This window comes from Acipenser ruthenus, chromosome 57 (assembly GCF_902713425.1).
Source record: "Acipenser ruthenus chromosome 57, fAciRut3.2 maternal haplotype, whole genome shotgun sequence".
Lineage (NCBI taxonomy): Eukaryota > Metazoa > Chordata > Actinopteri > Acipenseriformes > Acipenseridae > Acipenser > Acipenser ruthenus.
This window is the reverse complement of record NC_081245.1, coordinates 2,340,532-2,363,417: the sequence shown is the minus strand read 5'-3', so window position 1 is coordinate 2,363,417 and position 22,886 is coordinate 2,340,532. Positions and strand designations below refer to the sequence as shown.

Sequence of the window (22,886 nt, the reverse complement as noted above, 5' to 3'; positions counted from 1 at the left end):
TGAATCTTAATTTCCACTAGCCTATGGGAATATTCTCCATCCTTGAAGAGGAGTGCATGTTCCCCAAGGCCTCAGACACTTCTTTCAAGAACAAGCTGTATGACCAGCACCTTGGCAAGAGCAACGCCTTCCAGAAACCTAAACCAGTCAAAGGCAAACCTGAGGCCCACTTCTCCCTGGTGCACTATGCTGGAATTGTAGACTACAACATCAACGGCTGGCTGGAGAAGAACAAGGACCCACTGAACGACACTGTAGTGGGGCTGTACCAGAAATCATCCGTGAAACTCCTGGCCCACCTTTATGCCACTTTTGCAGCTGCAGGTGCTGGAAAAATGCCATACCTTCATTCACTTTTGAAATCACATTATGTGTGACTAATTTCATTACAGTAACACTTATTATACTCAATGTTCATTTTTAGGGCTTTGAGTGGTTTTCCTTTTTGACAGTGGCTGAATGCTACAAACAGAAAATATTGTTTTTCTTAATATCTAAACTTGTTTCAACACATCTTAGAAAAACAACTAACTTTTCAGGTAGACACTTGTTCAGTTCAAGCACCCCCCCTAGAAATAGGAACAGATACTGGAACTCAATTTTGGAGTATTAAAGATGATTTTAGAATCAATTGTATCATATCAGTCTGAAGTTTATTCTTTGTATTTAAAGATGAGGCTGCTGCAAAGGGGGGTGGAAAGAAGAAGAAGGGAGGCTCCTTTCAAACAGTGTCAGCTCTTTTCAGGGTATGTGTTTTTGCTTTCTCTTCTGCAGTCTTGTCAGTTTATGTCTGTTCCTCCCACCATTTTAAAAAAAGTCTGCTAGTTTGTCAATAAGAAATGCTAAATGTATCATATATTTGTCACTCTACAGGAGAACTTGAACAAACTGATGTCCAACTTAAGAAGTACCCATCCACACTTTGTGCGTTGCCTAATTCCCAATGAGTCAAAGACTCCAGGTAATTATAATATGATCATGTATGTTTGTGACAGGTATCATGATTTTAAAATAAGTTTGTGACACACTTCTAATGAAGAACATGAGAAAGTTTACAAATTAATTGAGGCCATTCAGCCCATCTTGCTCGTTTGGTTGTTAGTAGCTTATTGATCCCAGAATCTCATCAAGCAGCTTCTTGAAGGATCCCAGGGTGTCAGCTTCAACAACATTACTGGGGAGTTGGTTCCAGGCCATCACAATTCTCTGTGTAAAAAAGGGCCTCCTATTTTCTGTTCTGAATGCCCCTTTATTGTAATTTTAGGTTTAATGGAAAACTTCTTGGTCATCCACCAGCTGAGATGCAATGGTGTGCTAGAAGGTATCAGAATTTGCAGAAAGGGATTCCCAAGCAGAATCTTGTATGGTGACTTCAAGCAAAGGTATCAACACCACTGTGTGTTCCCTCTCTTACATTTCTCTGTGCAGCTATTAAAAGTGTATAATGACATGTTCCATTTTTGACATAGATACAAAGTGTTAAATGCAAGTGTTATACCTGAGGGTCAGTTCATGGACAACAAGAAAGCATCAGAGAAGCTTTTGGGATCAATTGATGTTAATCACGAGGAGTATAAATTCGGGCACACTAAGGTTAGTACACATAATATGTCTTTACATTTAGCATCAGCTTGAAAATGTTATTGTACAGTGTGACAGGGTTGAAGCCCTGCACATGTAAATAGTGTGTTTGTGTCTATAAATAAATTGTGTATTTTGAATTTAAGGTTGGCAGGGACAGGGTTAATTCCATCCCTGCCAAATACAGATGTGGAATTTGGCCGTGTCTTGATTTGATAATTGATCATCAATCATGTCCCAGCCACATGGTACCAAAGGGATTCAAAATCCTGTGTTTGCAGGAGGGTTCAGTGTTTTTGTGTGTTCTGTTAATTAAAGTGTGCACTAGCACTTTGAAGTGCAAGTCTCTGCCTCTGAGTCTGCTTGCTGTCTTTTAACAGGCTTGGCCGTGATGCTGTCCAGTCACTCTTGGTGTCAGAATGGGATAGCTCCCCCTTGAGACTCAGACTCAGGAAGCTGCAGTGAAATCACTGATGTGCACATTTATTAATAAAACAAACAAAAACACATGAACAAGGACCAAAATAAAAGGTTTAAACAAAACAAATCCCTACTTTGCAGGCTGGGCTGTGCCTTCAATGAAATGTATCCTTGCTATTTACATGTGCAGGACTTCCGCCCTGTCACATATAGCAACAATTCATTTAAAGGCCAATGTAAGCCACATTACACTTATGAAAGTCAATCATTTAGACAGTCTTTGTTTATTATATGATCAAGTTAACTTACCATTGAATGTGATGCCGTGCTAAGACAAAACCATATTTTACTGTGAATCTCTTGAATACAGGTGTTCTTTAAAGCTGGTCTGCTGGGTGTACTTGAGGAGATGCGAGATGAAAAATTGGCCAAACTCATCACGAATACTCAGGCTCGTTGTCGTGGGTTTCTGATGAGAACGGAATTCCAAAAGATGATGGAAAGGAGGTGAATGAAGAAATACAGAGGAATTGCAAAAACATCTGAACTGCTTGATATATTTGAGTTATGAGCAAATTGTAAAACATTTAGAACAGTTCTGAATCCCACACTTCTTCAAGAGATAATAAAAAATAACCCCTCAGATCAATGTAACTATGTAATATGACTGGAAGCAGAGCTTAACAGGTATTAATATATAGTCATGACTACAGCACCCCTTGTTCTCAAAAATCAGTTTAACTAACGGTTCCCCACACTAGTTTCTTTTTTTAATTTGGTAGTGGTCTTGTACACAACAGCCCAGCTTATGAAGTAGCCATATGGTGCATTGTATTATTCAGATTGCATGTAGTATTTAGTCAGCATGTGCACTTACATAAAATAATTATAGAAGTAGTCTAGAACTGAAGTTATTACCTTGTTCTTGTATTATAGGGAGTCCATTTTCACCATCCAGTACAACATTCGTTCATTCATGAATGTGAAACACTGGCCATGGATGAAGCTCTACTTCAAGATCAAGCCACTCCTGAAGAGTGCTGAATCTGAAAAGGAAATGGCCAACATGAAGGAAGAATTTGAAAAGTGCAAAGAAAATCTGGCCAAAGCACAAGCAAAACGAAAGGAGCTTGAGGAGAAAATGAATTCTGTGATGCAGGAAAAGAATGACCTGCTGCTTCAAGTCCAGTCGGTACGAGTCTATTTTGTACTATGGCTTTTTACTCCACATACATGATGTTACTTTCAATGTTTAATTTAGTCACAGCCTAGAGAAATGAATGATGTACCAGATTTAAAGTGTCTTCTTACGGATTAAATAAGTACAATTTGAAGATTGTGGAGACCCATAAAAATTATTAAAAAATTAAGTCAGGTTATAATTGAACTTTATTAACTATTTTATATACTTTCTCTTAAAGTAATTCAAGCACTTCTATTAGCAACATAGGCCGCAAATGTGCAGTTTTGAAAGAAACACAGGTATTAGCACACAGGTATTTTCTATTTAAAACATGAAACTGGAAGCTCTCCATTTCTAAGCCTTATTCTCAGGTTATCTGTTTGCACTTCCTGAGTCAAAGAAAGCTTGCAAGGTTTCAAGCAGGAAATCTATAGTACAAGTGCCTGGTGCATTCATTGGTTAATCTACAAGCCTATTACCAGCAAGTTCCAATTAACCTATAAATTATTTATTTCTTAGCAGATGCCCTTATCCAGGGTGACTTACACTTGTTACAAAAAATCACATTATTTTTTACATACAATTACCCATTTATACAGTTGGGTTTTTACTGGAGCAATCTAGGTAAAGTACCTTGCTCAAGGATACAGCAGCAGTGTCCCCCACCTGGGATTGAACCCACGACCCCCCAGTCAAGAGTCCAGAGCCCTAACCACTACTCCACACTGCTGGGTATATACCTATTACACAAACTCAGTCTTGCCGTTCTTTCGAATTACCACCTCCTGCCCAACCACCACCACCTCACTCCCAGCCTCGTCCTGAGGGGGGAAGTTTACAATGCTCCTCTGCCTAAACATTTTTGTTCACTGGGATGAACACATCTCATAGATTTATTATTTTATTGTTTATTTTTTTAGCAGGCAGCACCAGGATGCTCCAAAGGATGAGGCTGTGCTCCAGTTATTTTTATTTGTATTTTATTCACCCATTGCTTGGTTTCAATGTTTTTTGGAAATCTATAACATTTTGTAGTATAATAAAGGTGGTTATTTAACCCAAGATTGTCCTGACTGAAAGCAAGTTACTGGCTGACTGCATGAAAGTCAGTAGGGGCAGCAGCCATTGGTTATTGACAGGAACGAAGCCAGTGAAGGGGTGAGAAAACATAAATTAGAAAACAAAATTCAACTGTTAAGACAGTGAATCTCAATCTCTATCAAAGATGCTCTCTGTGGATTTAATAAAGTGTCTTATGTTACAGTTGCCTACTATTATATGGGTGGCAGTGTTTGCATCAACATGATCCCATTATTAGTGCCATGTAGTGGTTCGTAATTTAAAGCACAGAAATGAAGATTCATTTTTGGAAGTCGGGAATGGTCCCATTTTAACTATGGTATCTCACGAGATTGCTGGGGACGAGAGCACCACAAATACATTCACTGGTACTTATCCTTTCAGGTATTGTCAGTATCGTGCACATGTGCTGCACAAAATAGGTTATGCATTCAAATCTACATTTGTAGATAACAATACTTTTATAATGTCTTAATAGGAAAGTGACAGTCGCTCTGATGCTGAAGAAAGATGTGAAGGGCTTATCAAAAGCAAAATCCAGCTTGAGGCTAAAGTTAAAGAGATTACTGAGAGATTGGAAGATGAGGAGGAAATGAATTCTGAGCTGACTGCCAAGAAGAGGAAACTGGAAGATGAGTGCAGTGAGCTCAAGAAAGACATTGATGACCTTGAGCTTACATTGGCCAAAGTTGAGAAGGAGAAGCATGCCACAGAAAATAAGGTTAGGATTTTAACACATGACATGTAATTATTTATTGAAAAAACTGGACAGCAAATACATCCATTTGTTTGGTTTCTAAACCTTTCATATAGGTTAAAAACCTTACTGAAGAAATGGCTACTCAGGATGAAAGTCTTGCAAAATTAACCAAGGAAAAGAAAGCCCTCCAAGAGGCACACCAACAGACCCTTGATGACCTGCAAGCAGAGGAGGACAAAGTCAACACTCTGACCAAAGCAAAGTCTAAGCTGGAACAACAAGTGGATGATGTGAGTGAAGCCGACAATGCAGACTCTCAAGGGGTTTCACTTAATCAAATATATTAATATAATATAATTTGCTGTTCCTTTTATTTAGCTTGAAGGTTCATTGGAGCAAGAAAAGAAACTCCGTATGGACCTTGAGAGAGCCAAAAGAAAGCTTGAGGGTGATCTGAAACTAGCCCAGGAATCCATAATGGATCTGGAAAATGACAAGCAGCAATCAGATGAGAAGATAAAAAAGTAAGATTGTATTATGTAAAATGTATATCCTAAAGAAACTTTGGACATTTCAACAAAAGAACAACCATGCAAAAAAATAAAATTTATATATATATATATATATATATATATATATATATATATATATATATATATATATAGTGAAAAGTGTTGAATTTAAATCAAGGGAAGTTAAAAGTTAAAAGTAAAACTTTACAATGCATTAGTAAGACCTCATCTAGAATATTGTGTTCAATTCTGGTCACCTTGTTACAAAAATGCTATTGCTTGTCATATGCAGACAGTCTAAAATAATTGAATCTATTCAGTCTTGAACAAAGAAGACTACGTGCTGATCTGCTTCAAGCATTCCAAATTCTAAAAGGTATTAACAATGTCGACCCAGAGGACTTTTTCAACCTGAAAAAAGAAACAAGGAACAGGGGTCACAAATGGAGATTAGATAAAGGGGCATTCAGATCAGAAAAAAGGAGGCACTTTTTTACACAGATAATTGTGAGGGTCTTAAACCAACTCCTGAGTAATGTTGTTGAAGCTGACACCCTGGGATCCTTCAAGAAGCTGCTTGATGAGATTCTGGGATCAATAAGCTACTAACAACCAAACGAGCAAGATGGGCTGAATGGCCTCCTCTCGTTTGTAAACTTTCTTATGTTCTTATGTTCTTATATATATATATATATATATATATATATATATATATATATATATATATATATATATATATATATATATATATATATATATTTTACTTTACAGGAAGGACTTTGAAACAAGTCAACTGCTGAGCAAAATTGAAGATGAACAAGCTTTGGGTGCTCAACTTCAAAAGAAGATTAAGGAGCTACAGGTATTGTGTGAAAATCAAAATCTTTTAATTAACAGATGAGAAATGATTAGAAATGTTTAATCCATCTGCTCAATTTGCCATGTTCTAGGCACGCACTGAAGAACTTGAAGAAGAAATCGAGGCTGAACGAGCATCTCGGGCAAAGATTGAAAAGCAGAGAGCTGATCTTTCCCGGGAACTTGAAGAGATCAGTGAAAGGCTTGAGGAAGCCGGCGGTGCAACTTCAGCTCAGACTGAAATGAACAAGAAACGTGAAGCTGAGTTTCAGAAGCTCAGACGAGACCTGGAGGAGTCCACTCTGCAGCATGAAGCCACTGCCGCTGTTCTTCGCAAAAAGCAAGCCGACAGCATGGCGGAACTGGGAGAACAGATTGACAACCTCCAGCGTGTGAAACAGAAGCTTGAGAAAGAAAAAAGTGAATATAAAATGGAACTTGATGACCTCTCCAGCAACATGGAATCTGTAGCCAAATCCAAGGTAAACAGCACAAGTTTGTGCTCCAATATACAATAAAGAATTGAGTTATCGTACACTAATCTTTTTCAACTTTAATTAAAGGCAAACCTGGAAAAGATGTGTCGTTCTCTGGAGGACCAATATAGTGAAATTAAGACGAAGAATGATGAGAATATCCGTCAGATCAATGACATCAGTGCTCAAAGAGCCCGTCTCCTGACAGAGAATGGTATGCTTTTACTGCAGTTTCTGCATGATGTTATTCTACATGTTATAAAAGGAAGGACTGTTTTTAAATAGCTATGAATATTTTTGCTTTAGGTGAATTCTCTCGCCAACTGGATGAGAAAGAATCTTTAATTTCTCAGCTCACAAGAGGAAAACAGGCTTTCACTCAGCAAATTGAGGAGCTCAAGAGGCACATGGAGGAAGAAACAAAAGTAATACATGTCACCTTCCTTTTTATATACAGTGTTTTTGTCTTGCACTGTTTTTAAATTGCATTTATAACATTCCTGTCATTCTAGGCCAAGACTGCCCTGGCTCATAGTGTGCAATCTGCCCACCATGACTGTGACCTGCTTCGTGAGCAATATGAGGAGGAGCAGGAAGCCAAGGCTGAGCTGCAGCGTGCAATGTCAAAGGCTAACAGTGAGGTGGCTCAGTGGAGATCAAAATATGAAACTGATGCTATCCAGCGCACAGAGGAGCTTGAAGAAGCAAAGTATATAATCATAGTTAACTTACAACTTTATATTCATTTAAATTCTTTCATTCTTTAACCCTTTCTTTACTTTTCCAAGGAAAAAGCTAGCACAGCGCCTTCAAGATGCTGAGGAACACATTGAGGCTGTGAACTCAAAGTGTGCCTCTCTGGAAAAAACAAAACTGAGACTCCAGGGTGAAGTTGAAGATCTCATGGTTGATGTAGAAAGAGCAAATGCACAAGCCTCTGCTCTCGACAAGAAGCAGAGAAACTTCGACAAGGTACCCAAAAGATGTTTATTACAAAGACAGATTGTTCTCACACATATGTTGATGAGTAGATTAATGTGTTTTACAGGCACGAATGAACATTAATGCCCAGTAAAACAGACAATGGGTTCTCTCTTAAATCCAGAAATGATCCCCTTGTACATGTATTAAAAAAGACTCTCACACTAATCACTTCAATCTGCAGGTGTGATTGAATAGTTTTCCATTTAGTATAATTGTGTACCCGTTTGTTTCACTGGCTAACATGCTGTTTTAGAAGGAGCATGAACTTCTTGATAGGTTGTTAAGAATGATGACATACTAAAAAAAACAAACAAGCTGTGTATCTGGAGAACCGCAACCTGACCCCCCCCCCCCCAAAAAAAAAGAACATTCATATTTTTATATACATTCATGCAGTTTTATAACTTTCAACACATGCCCTTGTAGTGACACCATTTAAGACCCTTCCTTCCTCTATTTTTGCACACTTGGCACTATCTATTCTGTATAGGCAATACAACCAAGCACCACAAACACATTGCTTTGCTTCATAAAAAGGCCCCTATTGCATTCTTGGCTCAAACTCTCCACCGATCTTCTCAATTTTCTTAAATTGTTCTCTAATATATATAATTATGAAATTCCTACATCAAAGAGAAGGAGACATTTCTTCAGACAGAGAGTGGTGAGGGTATGGCATGGACTACCTAGTCATGTTGTTGAGAAAGAATTACATGGATCCTTTAAGACCAAACTTGACAAAGTTCTGAGATCAATCAGCTACTAGGAATATTAATAGAAATCTACTGATATATATTTATGACACATATTCATTCAGGTTCTAGCGGACTGGAAGCAGAAATTTGAAGAAGGCCAGGCAGAGCTGGAGGCTGCACAGAAAGAGGCTCGCTCTCTCAGCACTGAGCTTTTCAAGTTGAAGAACTCCTATGAAGAAGCTTTGGACCAACTTGAAACCCTTAAACGGGAGAACAAGAATTTACAGCGTAAGCCCCCTTGCATTGCATGCCGCAGGGTATTTACCTTGACGTTACTTACTAAAACATATCTTGCATTACATCTACCTGCCCCAGCAAGTAAAACCAGGGACACCCCTCAATGAAAAAGAAGAAACAAATGGCCTTGGCACAAACTGCCTCGCAGACTGGTCCCTGGATAGGTAGATGAGGCAGGGGGCATTCTGTGTGAGGCTGTATTTTATCGTGGTCATCGCACAGTATAGGATTCCAGGGGGATTTATCGAATGCTGTGTAATACGTACTTCCCTGTGAAAATCCCCATTTCTGAAGGAATAATGTAAATATTTTTTAGCACTTACATACATACACATACAATGATACAGCAAAGGCTTGCTTTACTGACACACTATTGGTCACATATAGGAACCTGGCAGCCTGTTTAGTTTGTTTCCAGTAAATGATTAAACACATTGCGTAGAGCTGCATGATTTATTTGAAATTTCTTTCACAAAAAAGACACCAACTGCATCAACGATCAAAAATATGTATATCTTCTGGAATTTCACAGTTACTGTTGTTCAATTAAGTATTTAACTGTATAAGAATATTTGTTATATAATGACTCTAAAGAAAAATGATCATTTTGAATGCAAAGCCATTCTTTTTTAGATTTGTTGGTGATGCGATGAGGTTTGGTGAACTTCACACTTTCGAGAAGCCTGGAATCTTGTATGGTACTAATTGTGTGAGGATATTGGATGATGAGACAACATGTAGAGACAACAATATTAACTGCTGCTGTTTTAAGTAAAATCTGTGATATTTGTCAATTACAGAAGATGTAAGAAACTAACCTTAAGACTACACTATTTTCTTAAACTTCAGGGCAGTTTCCTAACAGCAGCTTGAGAATAGTACAACTTCTTATCATGTCAACACAATGACCCTCTACACAATAACCCTCAAGTCAATTAAATAAATCTCCCTTTGAATTCAATAGGATTTGTTTGTGCTTGATGAAATGCTGAATACGCTCCTAACTATAAACACTGTTAACTGAATTTGGTTTATAGCGTGACATTTCATATCAGCAACACCTGCATAGGCTTTTACGTCATGTAATTCTCTATAAACCACACGAGTCCTGAGTTTGATATCAAACAGTGCAAATAACATGTTTTGACATCTGAATACCATTTACCATTTTTAACCAATTTGTTACTCAGTATCCTGCACTAAAAACTGTAGTGTGTCATTCCCGGCTGTAGGAGCCAGCAGCGTTATAGTCGACACATGTTTTACAGTGCTCTGATGTGCTCAGAACCTGCAATCAATCTGATATTATATATTAAAACCACCCAGTTAAATCTTGGATTCTGATATTAACAACATTCTTCATCTTCTTTATCTTGTAGAGGAGATCTCTGATCTGACTGAACAGATTGGTGAGGGTGGGAAGGTTATTCATGAGCTGGAGAAGTCAAAGAAGCAGATTGAAACTGAAAAGTCAGAAATCCAAACCGCCTTGGAGGAAGCAGAGGTAATTCTTTAGAAACACACACCTTCTCATCTCCATTTTATGCATATCTCTCTCATTTTCATTCTCTCTATAATTTATAAGGCAAAAGAACAAGATCAATAGTGTTGAGTTTAACATACACAAATGTAGGAATGGGCTGTATGACTTCAGTCAAAGAACTGAAATAGTGTTCATTAAAAGAGCCATTTAGAAAGGTGTCTCTGACACCTATGAGTTACTGTACTTTCCAAACATATGGCAGACAATCTGTTTTATAAGCAGGGATTCGGGTCTGCATGTCCACATGAGGTCTACAATTTTGATTTGTCTATCAAAAATGGCAATTTTCAAGTGCTTCAAAAAGGTATTTCATGATCACCTGGTAACCAAAAATGGCAATTTGAGTGCTCCCAACTCAAAACTGTACCAGTATTTTATGATCACCTGGTAACCAAAACAACAATGGCTGTCATCCCAGATATAAAATAATAGATCACATGGTGCAGTACAATGCAGTCTCTCGGTTGCCAATCATTTACAATTATTGGGTATAAATCAGTAACAGTCAGTGTGATTTAATATAGAACCTGTCATGATCAAACCTATTCATATTTTCCATGTTATTATTTGTTTTACCTTTGTTTATTCGTTTGATATGAAATCATTTTGATTTAACCTTTTCCTCAGAAATGTGTCATACATGCATTGCATTGTGGGGTTGTAGTCCTAGGCAAGATGCAATCTCTGATTAAACTCGAAGAAGAAATACATATCCCAGTTTCCACAGCTCTAGCTCTTCAGTAGGGCTACAGAAAGGTCATGTTTACATGACAAATCAGTCACAAATGGAGATTAGATAAAGGGGCATTCTGAACAGAAAATAGGAGGCACTTTTTTACACAGAGAATTGTGAGGGTCTGGAACCAACTCCCCAGTAATGTTGTTGAAGCTGACACCCTGGGATCCTTCAAGAAGCTGCTTGATGAGATTCTGGGATCAATAAGCTACTACAACCAAACGAGCAAGATGGGTCAAATGGCCTCCTCTCGTTTGTAAACTTTCTTATGTTCTTATGTGTCTCTGACCCCTATTAGCTCCTTATGGAGGACAATTTGCTACATGTTTTATAAACAGGTCCACAGGTCTGCATGAAGACTACACGTTAAAGCACAGACACAAATAGGTTGTTTCCTGAGTAAACAGTATTAAATTAGAATGGTCATATTAGACTGCTCACAAAGCAAGTATCCCATAATAAAACACTACCAGTATACCTTGCATGATCAGCTAGCAGCTACAACAATATGCATTTTACAGAGCTGTGTAAAATACTAGCTTGTTGGGGCTATTTAATAACTGTACTCTTTTCTTACTGTTTATTTTTGTATTTTTGTATATATTTTTTTCTGTATGTAAAGCACTTTGAATTGTATTGTATATGAATTGCGCTATATAAATAAAGGTTTATTATTATTATTATTATTATTATTATTATTATTATTATTGTCATTTTCAATCATATATATGCTCACTATTATCACGTTATCCGTTAGCATGTGCTACTGTTCTCAACAAATATATTTCAAGTAACTGACAGAAACATTTTAAAAAGATATCCATGCAATCAATTACTATAGGAGCAGTATCGTGTAAGTACAATTATTTTAAATTAAATGTTGTTTACCTTGTATAATTAGTGATGACTTCAGCATGCTGTCATGTTTTTAGGTACGATAGTGCAAAACAGGCATAGCAAATTCAGGCATAGCACTAGTTGAATCAATGTATGTTTTTAACAACTTTTATAATACATGTTTTTTATAGGCCTCGTTGGAGCATGAGGAGTCAAAGATTCTTCGCGTCCAGCTTGAGCTGAACCAGGTGAAATCTGAGGTTGACAGAAAGATCGCTGAGAAAGACGAGGAGCTTGAACAGCTGAAGAGAAACAGTCAGAGAGTGATCGACTCTATGCAGAGCACTCTTGACTCTGAAGTCAGGAGCCGCAATGAAGCTCTAAGAGTGAAAAAGAAGATGGAGGGAGACCTGAATGAAATGGAAATTCAGCTGAGTCACGCCAACCGCCAAGCAGCTGAAGCTCAGAAACAACTGAGGAACGTCCAAGGTCAACTCAAGGTGCGGACTGTTTCTGTCATTGCAGCTATTAAAGTACACTTCCATTGTCTTAAAAATGTTCCTAATGATTTTACTGATTTCTGTGTTTTGTCCAGGATGCCCAACTGCACCTTGACGATGCTCTCCGAGGACAGGAAGACATGAAGGAACAGCTCGCCATGGTGGAACGCAGGAACACCCTGATGCAGGCTGAAATTGAAGAGATGAGGGCTGTCCTGGAACAGACAGAGAGAGGCCGCAAAGTGGCTGAACAGGAGCTCCTTGATGCCAGTGAGCGTGTGCAGCTGCTGCACTCCCAGGTTGGAAGATTTTGTTTCCCACCTAGTTTCTAAATTCTTGTTCTTTTTATATTTATCAGTTTTCTTCAACTTACAACCTATACCTTGACAGAATACCAGTCTCATCAACACCAAGAAGAAGCTTGAGAATGACATTTCCCAGCTGCAAGGTGAGGTAGAGGATGCCATCCAAGAAGCAAGAAATGCAGAAGAAAAAGCCAAGAAATCTATTACTGATGTGAGTCACAGTGTCTGTCCGTATGCCTGTCTGCCTGCTTGACTTCTAGCTTAGCCAGAATTTACTTAATTCTTTGTCTACCTCACTGATTATGACCATCTATTCAACACACCAGTGTAAGGTATACATTTCTGATTCTGGCTGTGGCCACTTTTACTAACTAATATAGTGTTTAGGGTCAGAGCTCCACCATCAAGCGATTGTGTTTAGCTCCAGTGGCTGAATCCCTTACAATCCCCCACTACTGCTGCTACAGTTCTAAATCACTTCATTCCATTCATATATTTTATTCAAATATCAGGCTGCCATGATGGCAGAGGAGCTCAAGAAGGAACAGGACACCAGCTCTCACCTGGAGAGAATGAAGAAGAACATGGAGCAGACAGTGAAGGACCTGACCCACCGTCTGGATGAGGCTGAGCAGCTGGCCATGAAGGGTGGAAAGAAACAGCTCCAGAAACTGGAGAGCAGGGTGAGCTGAACATGCAGACTAATAATTCCCTTGTACAAGAAACTGAACTGGGTTTAATATTTACAATAATTTCCAGGTGCGCGAGCTGGAAAATGAGCTTGAAGCCGAGCAAAGACGTAGTGCTGAGTCAGTTAAAGGAGTCCGGAAATATGAAAGAAGGGCCAAGGAGCTCTCCTACCAGGTAATACACCAGCTTCTGAAAGTTTTAATGAAGTTTCAGCATTACATTATCAGGTTTAGATGTATTGTGCATTATTATTATTATTATTATTATTATTATTATTATTATTATTATTATTATTATTATTATTAATGGTTTCCTAGAAACATCAGTGTTTTACAGTCTTATTACACACGGTGGTGGCACAAGTGTATAGTAAGATTGCCCTGTACAATAAGTAGAGCACTGTGTAAGTAGAGCACAAAATGACAGATGCTTTCTTTTCAAATGGGCTTTTATTCAGCAGGCCTTTCTGTCGCACATAGACCACAGCTATGCCTGCTACTCAGGTTACAAGACTAATGGACAACAATTCAAAGGGCATAATAATAGGAGCATGCTATAGACCGCGGGTCACAAACGCATTAGCTGCTGTTTACAGTTAAACAGCGATCATGAGAAAAATAAAAAATAGTTTAATCAAACATTAGGTAATAAAATGCTGGCGATGCAAATAATGTAGTGCCACATAGTAGTACAACTGCTGAAACTGAAATTGACAGCACGGAGGCAAATGTGAATGCAACTTATTTCAATTATACAGCAGTATGCAAAATAAAAAAAACCTGTTGAGTACACGTGGCTGTAAAATAAGCGCATTATTAAATGTGAAAAGAAAACGTTTATGGCAAGCTTGTCTTCTATTCCACTTCTACCATTATTTACACTGTGTACTGTTTGGCATGTTAACTTTATTTCTTGGTATGTGTGGTTTAGTTCATCTTACATACAAAGCTTAACATGACCAATGGAATAATCCAACCAATTATATATTTTTATACTAACATTGCAAATCAAGTTTTACAGCAGTTATTTGATGCATCTGTAAAGTATTGTTCTCTTCAACTTTGTGTTTTATTATTATTATTCCACATCATTGCACAGACTGCACATAAGTAAACAGAAAATTCAAATACACTGTCAATTAGTGAGAAGTCTATTTATTATTATTATTTATTTATTAGCAGATGCCCTTATTCACGGCGACTTACAAGATATCACATTATTTTTACATACAATTACCCATTTATACAGTTGGGTTTTTACTGGAGCAATCTGGGTAAAGTACCTTGCTCAAGGGTACAACAGCAGTGTCCCCCACCTGGGATTGAACCCACGACTCTCTGGTCAAGAGTCCAGAGCCCTAACCACTACTCCATTTATATAAGTGTATAATATATTTAAAATGTGATCATACTTGGAAATATTTACTTTAATAATAGAGGATGCTGCAAATACAAGATGGTTTGCAAACCTAAAACTTACACAGAGAAACCTACAATGGAAAATACCATTGCATATGTATACAGATATTTTAACTCTGCATTCGAGGAAAAAAAAATAACAATGGAAATTACAAACAAAAAAACTACTTTTTAAGCGACAGTAAGAGCTGATAAAGCCGAAAAAGACAGGAAATTGTCAGGTAAGACCAACACAGCGCTCTTACTTCACCCATGTTCTGACCAGGCTTTCCAGCACACGCTGCTTAACTGGTACAGTAGGTGTGTTCACTTCAGACAACATAGGTAGTCACCACCACTGGGCAGTTCAGTGGGTTGCTGAGGATTCAAAATTTCTCTGAAACAGCCCAATACAGTAGATATCATTTACAAGTTTTGAAAAGTCACTGCCCTTTGTGATTAAAACCAAAACAACTGTAGTAATGACTGCTGACTATGTGACATATGTTAGGGCATTGTTACAGAAATTATCAATGCAACTGTATACGGGATGTTTGATCATCTTTTATCGGTTAAAACCAAAAATCAGAAGCCCTACTATAATATATAATATATAATATACTATAATGCACAGTTGGGGGTACATTATTCCTGATAATAATAATAATAATAATAATAATAATAATAATAATAATAATAATAATAATAATAATCAAATGAAAATAAATAAACACATACATACATAAATTAATAAATAATTAAATAAATAAATAAATAAATAAATAAATAAATAAATAAATCTTTATTTTGTTGTCTGCAGGCTGAAGAAGACAAGAAGAATGTGGGCAGACTCCAGGATCTGGTTGATAAGCTGCAACTGAAAGTGAAGGCTTACAAGAGGCAGGCTGAGGAAGCTGTAAGTGACAATTTTTTGGTTTTGTTATTCCCCTTATTTAGGACATTGTTGTTTTCTTGAATTACTACTTAACCCTACTTAGCATAAATTACTTTGTCAGACTTCAGACAATCCACCAAAATGCAATGTGTTAGCTCTATAAAGCTGTGTGATGTTTTGTTATGGAATGTTTTTCTTTTTTTCTGGCTGGAGAATCGCTGATCTAAACTACAAAGCTTACCTGAATTAATAAATCGCCCGAAATGTCCATAAACCAAAAATAAATTAACAAGGTATTTACTCTAGTGAACTGTCTATGGAAGAAACTTCAGGGATAACTCTCCAATCAAAATGCATTTCATACACCCCATGCCAAAAGAGACTTTGTTTATGAGGTGCAGCATTTCAGTAGCTATGGTTTTGATTTTCGAATTCCATAGCTTCGAAGTGCACAAATTACTGAAAGCATACTAAATATCTCTACACAACTGTAACAGGGCAATGTTACATACGTGGGTTGTCAGCGAATAATACTGAGACAGATACAGAGCATTGGGTGTTGACATGCCGCACAGGTGTGCAGATTTAATTACAACACAGGTGCTGCCACTAGGGTACCAGCAGTGGTAGCCCTAGTGTCACATTTAACACTAGAACCTCATTGTTTATTCTACTACCTAGAACCGCCGCAGCAGTCATGTTGACGGGTACATTTTAAACCACTTCGATATGAAAATGAAAGATAAACTGTCAGATACAACTCAAAAGATGTATTCATGAACATCATATGTAATATTTGCATAGCAGAAACACCATATTAAATGAAAAAATAACATAAAAGTAACATAAAAACATACTTCAAAGTAGCCCTCATATTAGCACAATCCACACAGATGTAACGCTTATCAACTTCTTGTGTGCATTTACCACATACTGCTCTTTCACCTTGGGCATAGATATCAGAAGTTGTATTTTTATTGCATTTAGTTACCTGGCTTTGTATTCTGTTGCGTGTGTCACTTGGTGCGCACTGTATCCAGGTTGAACTGCACTTCCCTGCCGCTTTGCAGTTTTCTTATTGAAATATTTCTGCCAAAGCTCCATGACTAGCATCAAGATGAAATCTCTCCTACTGATATTTTCCCCGGTGCATTCCTTGTACAAAATGAAGGAATTGATGGCTGCCATGTCCAGTACATATTAAAAATACAGCAACTGGACATCAGTGATTGCTTTTACTGAGTATTAAGTTTAGCGCAGATGTTGGAAACTGTCTTCTCGCTTTGTTTACTGTTCCAACCAGGCTGTTTTGCTAATTACAGTGAAATAAAAAAAAAAATGTCATTGGTAACATTTATCCCTTTTCCTAAGTATGGTTAAATCAGCCTAAGTACCACATTGTCACCCAGTCTCTGACCAGCTGGGCGAGTTTCATCTTTGCACAGGTAGGGGTAGGATCTGCTGCCAGCCAAAACCTGATCCCAAATTTGACAGGTTTGTTTGATATGTATTGTGTCCAGTGACACCGTGCTTTGGTCAGAAACAGCTGCGTGTCCATGTAATGTTTTATGTTTAGCTTGAAGCACGCAGTGCTGTTTTCAATTAAGTTGTACCAAATTTCTGATTCCAAGGCAAATATATCTGTAGTTGCTCTCAAATCAAAATGCAAAAATATCAAGATTTCTCGAAAAATTCTTGTAATAGTAATGTTATAAGACTGCAGACTATATATGCTCATGTAGACAGCCAGACTGCAGTTCTCCAAGGAATTGATAGGATTACAATAGATATTAGGACAACACATATCAAGACTTCAAGAGCAATATTCTATTCAAATACATACTGCTGTAAACTCAGTGGAGGTAGAGGTAACAAACTGGCTTGTATACATATAAAAAATAGAGTATTGTAGGTTATATTAACAATAAAAGCATGTATTGTAATAAGCCGTCAAAATAACAACTTTTGGCGGTTCTAGGTAAAAGTGCTTATAACTTTTATTTTTGTGATTCTGACTTTCAGATGCCGTCAGGGTATTTAGTACATGTATTTAGGAAAAGTCATGAACAGACAACCGCATATCTTTCACACACACAGAGTATTTTAAATTTTAAAAGTGAAAATAAATTTAAAGAAAACAAAGCTAAAAATAAAAGTTTGCCACACAAGGCGAGCACTTGCCTCACTGAAAGAACCGCCCCACTTCAGGAACCCACTACACTACACAAACCCTCTCTGTACTGTTTGGGATCAACATCCCTTAAACTGACCTATTTCTGAGCTCCCGGAGTCCCGGCATCCTCACGGTGACTCCGGCTTCTTCAAACGGCTTTTTCAAAAGGCCTCGGCTGGGCAATGCCTTCACGAGCAGTGTCTTGCAGTAGAAGGGTTTTGTGTAGTAGTTCTCTCCATGGAGTGGACGTTCTCCTCTCCTCTATGTCAACACAGCAAGATTTTGCTCAGTGCCCATCTGTATGGCTATGGCTGTGCAGTAGCCCCCCCAGCCAATCAAGACCTCCTCATCAACTCCGCACCGGGAGAGCCTACCTGTTCAATTAGTTGCCTAGCGACGCATCTCCTGTAGTGTGTCTCAGAGCTTCCAAAAAGGCCTATATGCACTCAAGAACCAGCGACAGGGTCTCCCTGTCACAATAACCTAGAAGGCTCAAGGCTTACTAACCCAAAATAGATACACTGCTGTGCAAAAGTCTTAGACATGTTGCATTTTTCTACTCTGATGTATTATGAGCATCAACAATTTACTCAAAGGCTCCACTAGTGTTTTCTACTATTAGAACAATCTTGGTTTGCATAAAGAAGGAAAAATATTGAGTTAAATAGCTTGTTTCATTCGATTTTCAAAGTGTGGTATCCGAAGCATAATCAACAAGTACAGATAAACATCATCTGTAATTGACAAACCCAGGACTGGAAGACCCAAAAAGCTGTCTAACAAAGATGAGCAACACTTGAAGATAATATCTTTAAGGACTAGAAAGAAGACAAGTGTTGAATTAACAACAGAACTGGCAGAAGGCACAGGTGTCATTGTCCATCCATCAAAGTCCAAAGCACCTTTGCCCATTGTTCCCTCGTCCAATCCCTTCTGTGTTCTTGTGCATATTTTAGCCTTTTAGTCTTGTTCCCCTTTCTTAAAAGAGGTAATGGTACTGCAACACATCCTTTAAGTCCTGATTTCAAGAGTGACTTTTGTACTATTGATTTGAAGGTGTCAATGGGATAACAGGAGAAGACAATCCCTCGAACAACACACTTCTTTACACTGATTCTCATAAAGAAAATGACCCATCAAACAATTTGGTGTAAAATCAAAACCATGCATGGTAGATGGCTAACCTTGTAAGAAGTGCAGCCGCATGGCGTGCAGGGTGAGTCACACAGTGCAGCTTCACTTCCTGGCTGTGTGAAGTAGGACGGTCTTTGCTGGGAACTCCGAAGGGAGCGTCGCATTTTCTCTGGAGCGTCCATGGATTAGGGTGGCAAAACCGTCAGGGACTGTTTCTCCTCATAGCGCCATAGCGAACCCTGCTTGCCAGGCGCCCAGTGAGCTGCATGGCTGGTCTTTGTCCTCCAGAGGTCGGTAGGTCGTTGACATCCACTCTCAAGTTCCTGGGTGAAAAAGGAAGCTGACTCTGTCTTGGGTTTGGAGGACGCTGCTGAACCTTGTGGGGAATTGCTGCAGTGAGGGGGAAAGCAATTGGGCGTTCCACATTGGGAGGAAATCGGGGGTAAAATAATAATTGGACACCTAAATAAAAATAAATAAACATGCATGGTATTTATTCAATTCATTCTGATTCTAGTTCCTGAAGGTTGTGGCTTCCGCTCGTAATATTACAGTTTTTAGGTAGGAGATCACTAATTGCATTTATGAGGACAAGGAAAATTGTTCAGTATATTTTTAAAATGTTTTATTCAAACTAAGTTATCGTAGAGTATACTTCATCATACTCTTCAGACCTTTAGCATTTTAGAAAGGTATAATACTGTACTTTAGTGGATATTTGCAATGATACAAGCCCTAAGTCATGGCAGGCAGACCATGAAAAGTGTAGAAATCTTCACAGTCTGCAAAGGATTAAACTCCTATTTGATTAGCTAAATCAGGTTTGCAGTTCTGAAACCCTTTTCAACTGTTTTAAAGAGGGTTGATTAGTTTAATAATGTTTAACTTAAAAGCATTTTTTAACAAAGCATTCTTAAAGTTTCAAAACAGTCTTTAAAGTTTTATGATAGGCGTGATTCCCTTCTCTTAGGACTTTATTTATTTGCATGTCAAAACATATTCAACATTTAAAATGGCAGCTTTACCACCTACTAGTTAATTTGATTTTAAGAAACTGAATTCAAATGGATACACTCTGTTTTCATTTCTACTGACTAGTGCATATTCTTCTAATTAAGTTATTTTTCCAAATGCTCCAGTGCACTCCTGAGAATGTGTTATAAACAGAAAACAAATGCAAAGTAACTGACACAATTAAAAGTGTCAGTGTGGATATACACATTCACAAGATCTGACAGCAACACATTACTTTTCATTTTAATGCAACCCCTGGTGTATTTGATAGGCACTGGTCATCACAAGTAAACCAAATGTTCCTGTTCATTGTATTTGCCTTTCAGGAGGAACAAGCCAACACCCACCTGTCTAGGTTCAGGAAGGTGCAGCACGAGCTTGAGGAGACCGAGGAGCGCGCTGATATTGCTGAATCCCAGGTCAACAAGTTGAGGACTAAAAGCCGTGATATGGGAAAGGTAAGTTAAAAGATGAAATTACAGTGGTAGGGATGTCACACACACACAGTTTCTGGACTACAGGCTCACTATGCCACCATGTTTTTTGATATGAGATATCTAAACAATTACTTATTACTCCAAGGAGTACCTGAAACACACTTTACATCTCAGAACTATATTCTTGAGTGTAGTGTTACACACTATATAAAGTAGATTTCATCTAGACAATGTGGGAAAGCTATAAAAAAAAGCCAACAAGATGCTCAGATATATTGTGAAAAGTGTTGAATTTAAATCAAGGGATGTAATGTTAAACATTTACAATGCATTAGTAAGACCTCATCTACAATATTGTGCTCTAGAAAGAGTGCAAAGAAGAGCAACCAGAATTATCCCGGGTTTAAAAGGCATGTCGTATGCAGGGGACTTTTTCGACCTAAAAAAAGAAACAAGGACCAGGGGTCACAAATGGAGATTAGATAAAGGGGCATTCAGAACAGAAAATAGGAGGCACTTTTTTACACAGAGAATTGTGAGGGTCTGGAACCAACTCCCCAGTAATGTTGTTGAAGCTGACACCCTGGGATTCTTCAAGAAGCTGCTTGATGAGATTCTGGGATCAATAAGCTACTAACAACCAAACGAGCAAAATGGGCTGAATGGCCTTGTCTCGTTTGTAAACTTTCTTATGTTCTTATATGTTAATGAGGCCCCTAAAGGCTACTAAAACAGACCTGCTCAATCACATACTAGACATTTATCATTTTGGGAACTTTACACTGTCTAATCAAAGCTGACTGGCCTTGGGAGCATGTGCACGGACTTGTAGGCACTGTAAACCAGGACATGATATGTTAGCTATGTTCACATCCAACATGTAAGCTCATGTTTTTCATTACATTGATTAACTATATATAAACAGGAATATCTGTGTCAAGCAGTGTGTCCTGTGTAATGCTCTAGCATGTTTCTGTTTTTTAATTACTAGTTCAACAGTAAATCTGTGTTTGTGTTTTTCCTCGGTATTTAATGATACATTTATTTCTTTTTCAAAAGGTTAAAGAATCAGCAGAGTAGAAGAGCAGCAGAAGAGTCAAGCTGAAATGTAGAGAGATTCATAAAATATGAATTTCACAGTGAACTAGTTCCTGTAATAGCGCTGGTAGTTTATAGTGTTGAAACAGTAATTGATTATTGTGATGTTATCGATCATGTTTTTGCATTGATTATTTTATTGCGTTAAGACATTATTATCGATAATCATATTATCATCCGTTACCCAATAGGATACAGTTGTGGGTAAAAGCAGCTCTGCATTGAAGCAGTAAGCATCATTGAACTGTCTGTGTGAGGCGTAAATGTCCTTTCACAGCAAGTTTCAGGAAACGGTACATCTTGTGGAGGAGGCTTTCACACCAGCCTATTTCTCTGAGGGTGTCCAGTGTAAATGTATTATTTAACCAATATATTATGATGTATATAAATATACATCAATATGGCAAATAACTGTTTTTATTACTGTGTTCAAAATGAACCCGTGTATGTATATTTTCCTCAGTAATAATAATGAGACATTCAGATTGTATGCTACAGGACTGCCCCTCACAGGCACCTCTGCAATGTCCAAGAAACAGGTTTCAGAAAGACAGATAGAAAAAAGACAAGAAAACAGAGGAAGACTGATCTACAGTGCTGCTAAGATAACACCCCTCGAACGACTGAGGAAATCTATCCTTTTTTATAATATGTTATTTAAACATATCCCCATTTTCATTTAATTTTTTTCTGCTGAAACTGTTCAACAGCTGATATTTTTAACCACAATTTAGAACTTGTATGAACTGGAAAGCATTTTTTCAAACACTGTTTTCTGTTTTATTGTGTATCCTATATTTTGACGTTTGAAAAGCAACCAGACAAACATAAATTTGGTTGTGATATTTTAGCTTTTTTGTAAACAAGTTAGCAATAATAAGACTTGTTACATGAAATTGTATACATTTCATTTATTATACCGATGATCATGATTATCGTGATAATTTACAGCCGATAATTGATAACAGAATGTAATTATTGTCCAACACTAGTAGTTTTGTGAATAAAATGGCATGTGAGCATCTATTCTAAGGCTTTGTGTGTTTCTGTCTGCTAGTCTTTATTCTGCACATAAAAAATTATTTGGAAACTTGTTTTATTTATCAAACCATATATATTCCCCCTTTTTTCCACGCCCTTTAGCGTTCGTTTGTTTGGTTTCGTAACCCCGATTATGAGATTGTGTCTTTGCTTTGTATTATGGATTCATCTTCTCCAATCATAGACCAGCTCTGGGACTCAGCTGGCAGAGCCTTGTTTATTCTCGATTTTAAGGGGTATGTTTTCTCTGCCATTTCAAAACGGATCGGAATGCCATTTCAAATGCTCCGTGTCCATGTG

General features: G+C 37.8%; 1 protein-coding gene across 2 annotated transcripts in view; it reads left to right on the top strand.

Moving 5' to 3' along the window:
- The window catches only part of LOC117417527 (myosin heavy chain, fast skeletal muscle-like), a 28,404-nt gene extending 5,833 nt beyond the window's left edge, over positions 1 to 22,571 (top strand). Inside the window, exons 14-39 of one of the 2 annotated variants that reach the window (XM_059017579.1) lie at positions 21 to 324; positions 673 to 746; positions 874 to 961; positions 1,265 to 1,382; positions 1,470 to 1,593; positions 2,372 to 2,508; positions 2,938 to 3,193; positions 4,743 to 4,985; positions 5,078 to 5,254; positions 5,343 to 5,488; positions 6,248 to 6,338; positions 6,427 to 6,816; positions 6,898 to 7,024; positions 7,117 to 7,235; positions 7,323 to 7,519; positions 7,599 to 7,782; positions 8,612 to 8,777; positions 10,166 to 10,290; positions 12,094 to 12,402; positions 12,498 to 12,701; positions 12,793 to 12,918; positions 13,220 to 13,390; positions 13,467 to 13,571; positions 15,615 to 15,710; positions 20,337 to 20,468; positions 21,507 to 22,571. In XM_059017579.1, coding sequence (XP_058873562.1) covers positions 21 to 324; positions 673 to 746; positions 874 to 961; positions 1,265 to 1,382; positions 1,470 to 1,593; positions 2,372 to 2,508; positions 2,938 to 3,193; positions 4,743 to 4,985; positions 5,078 to 5,254; positions 5,343 to 5,488; positions 6,248 to 6,338; positions 6,427 to 6,816; positions 6,898 to 7,024; positions 7,117 to 7,235; positions 7,323 to 7,519; positions 7,599 to 7,782; positions 8,612 to 8,777; positions 10,166 to 10,290; positions 12,094 to 12,402; positions 12,498 to 12,701; positions 12,793 to 12,918; positions 13,220 to 13,390; positions 13,467 to 13,571; positions 15,615 to 15,710; positions 20,337 to 20,468; positions 21,507 to 21,527 — 4,230 coding nt within the window. In that variant the 3' untranslated portion in view covers positions 21,528 to 22,571. Of the gene's footprint in view, positions 1 to 20; positions 325 to 672; positions 747 to 873; positions 962 to 1,264; positions 1,383 to 1,469; positions 1,594 to 2,371; positions 2,509 to 2,937; positions 3,194 to 4,742; positions 4,986 to 5,077; positions 5,255 to 5,342; positions 5,489 to 6,247; positions 6,339 to 6,426; positions 6,817 to 6,897; positions 7,025 to 7,116; positions 7,236 to 7,322; positions 7,520 to 7,598; positions 7,783 to 8,611; positions 8,778 to 10,165; positions 10,291 to 12,093; positions 12,403 to 12,497; positions 12,702 to 12,792; positions 12,919 to 13,219; positions 13,391 to 13,466; positions 13,572 to 15,614; positions 15,711 to 20,336; positions 20,478 to 21,506 lie in introns of those variants that run through there. The other variant, XM_034916758.2, reaches the window with a different exon arrangement.
- Positions 22,572 to 22,886: the final 315 nt, after the last annotated feature.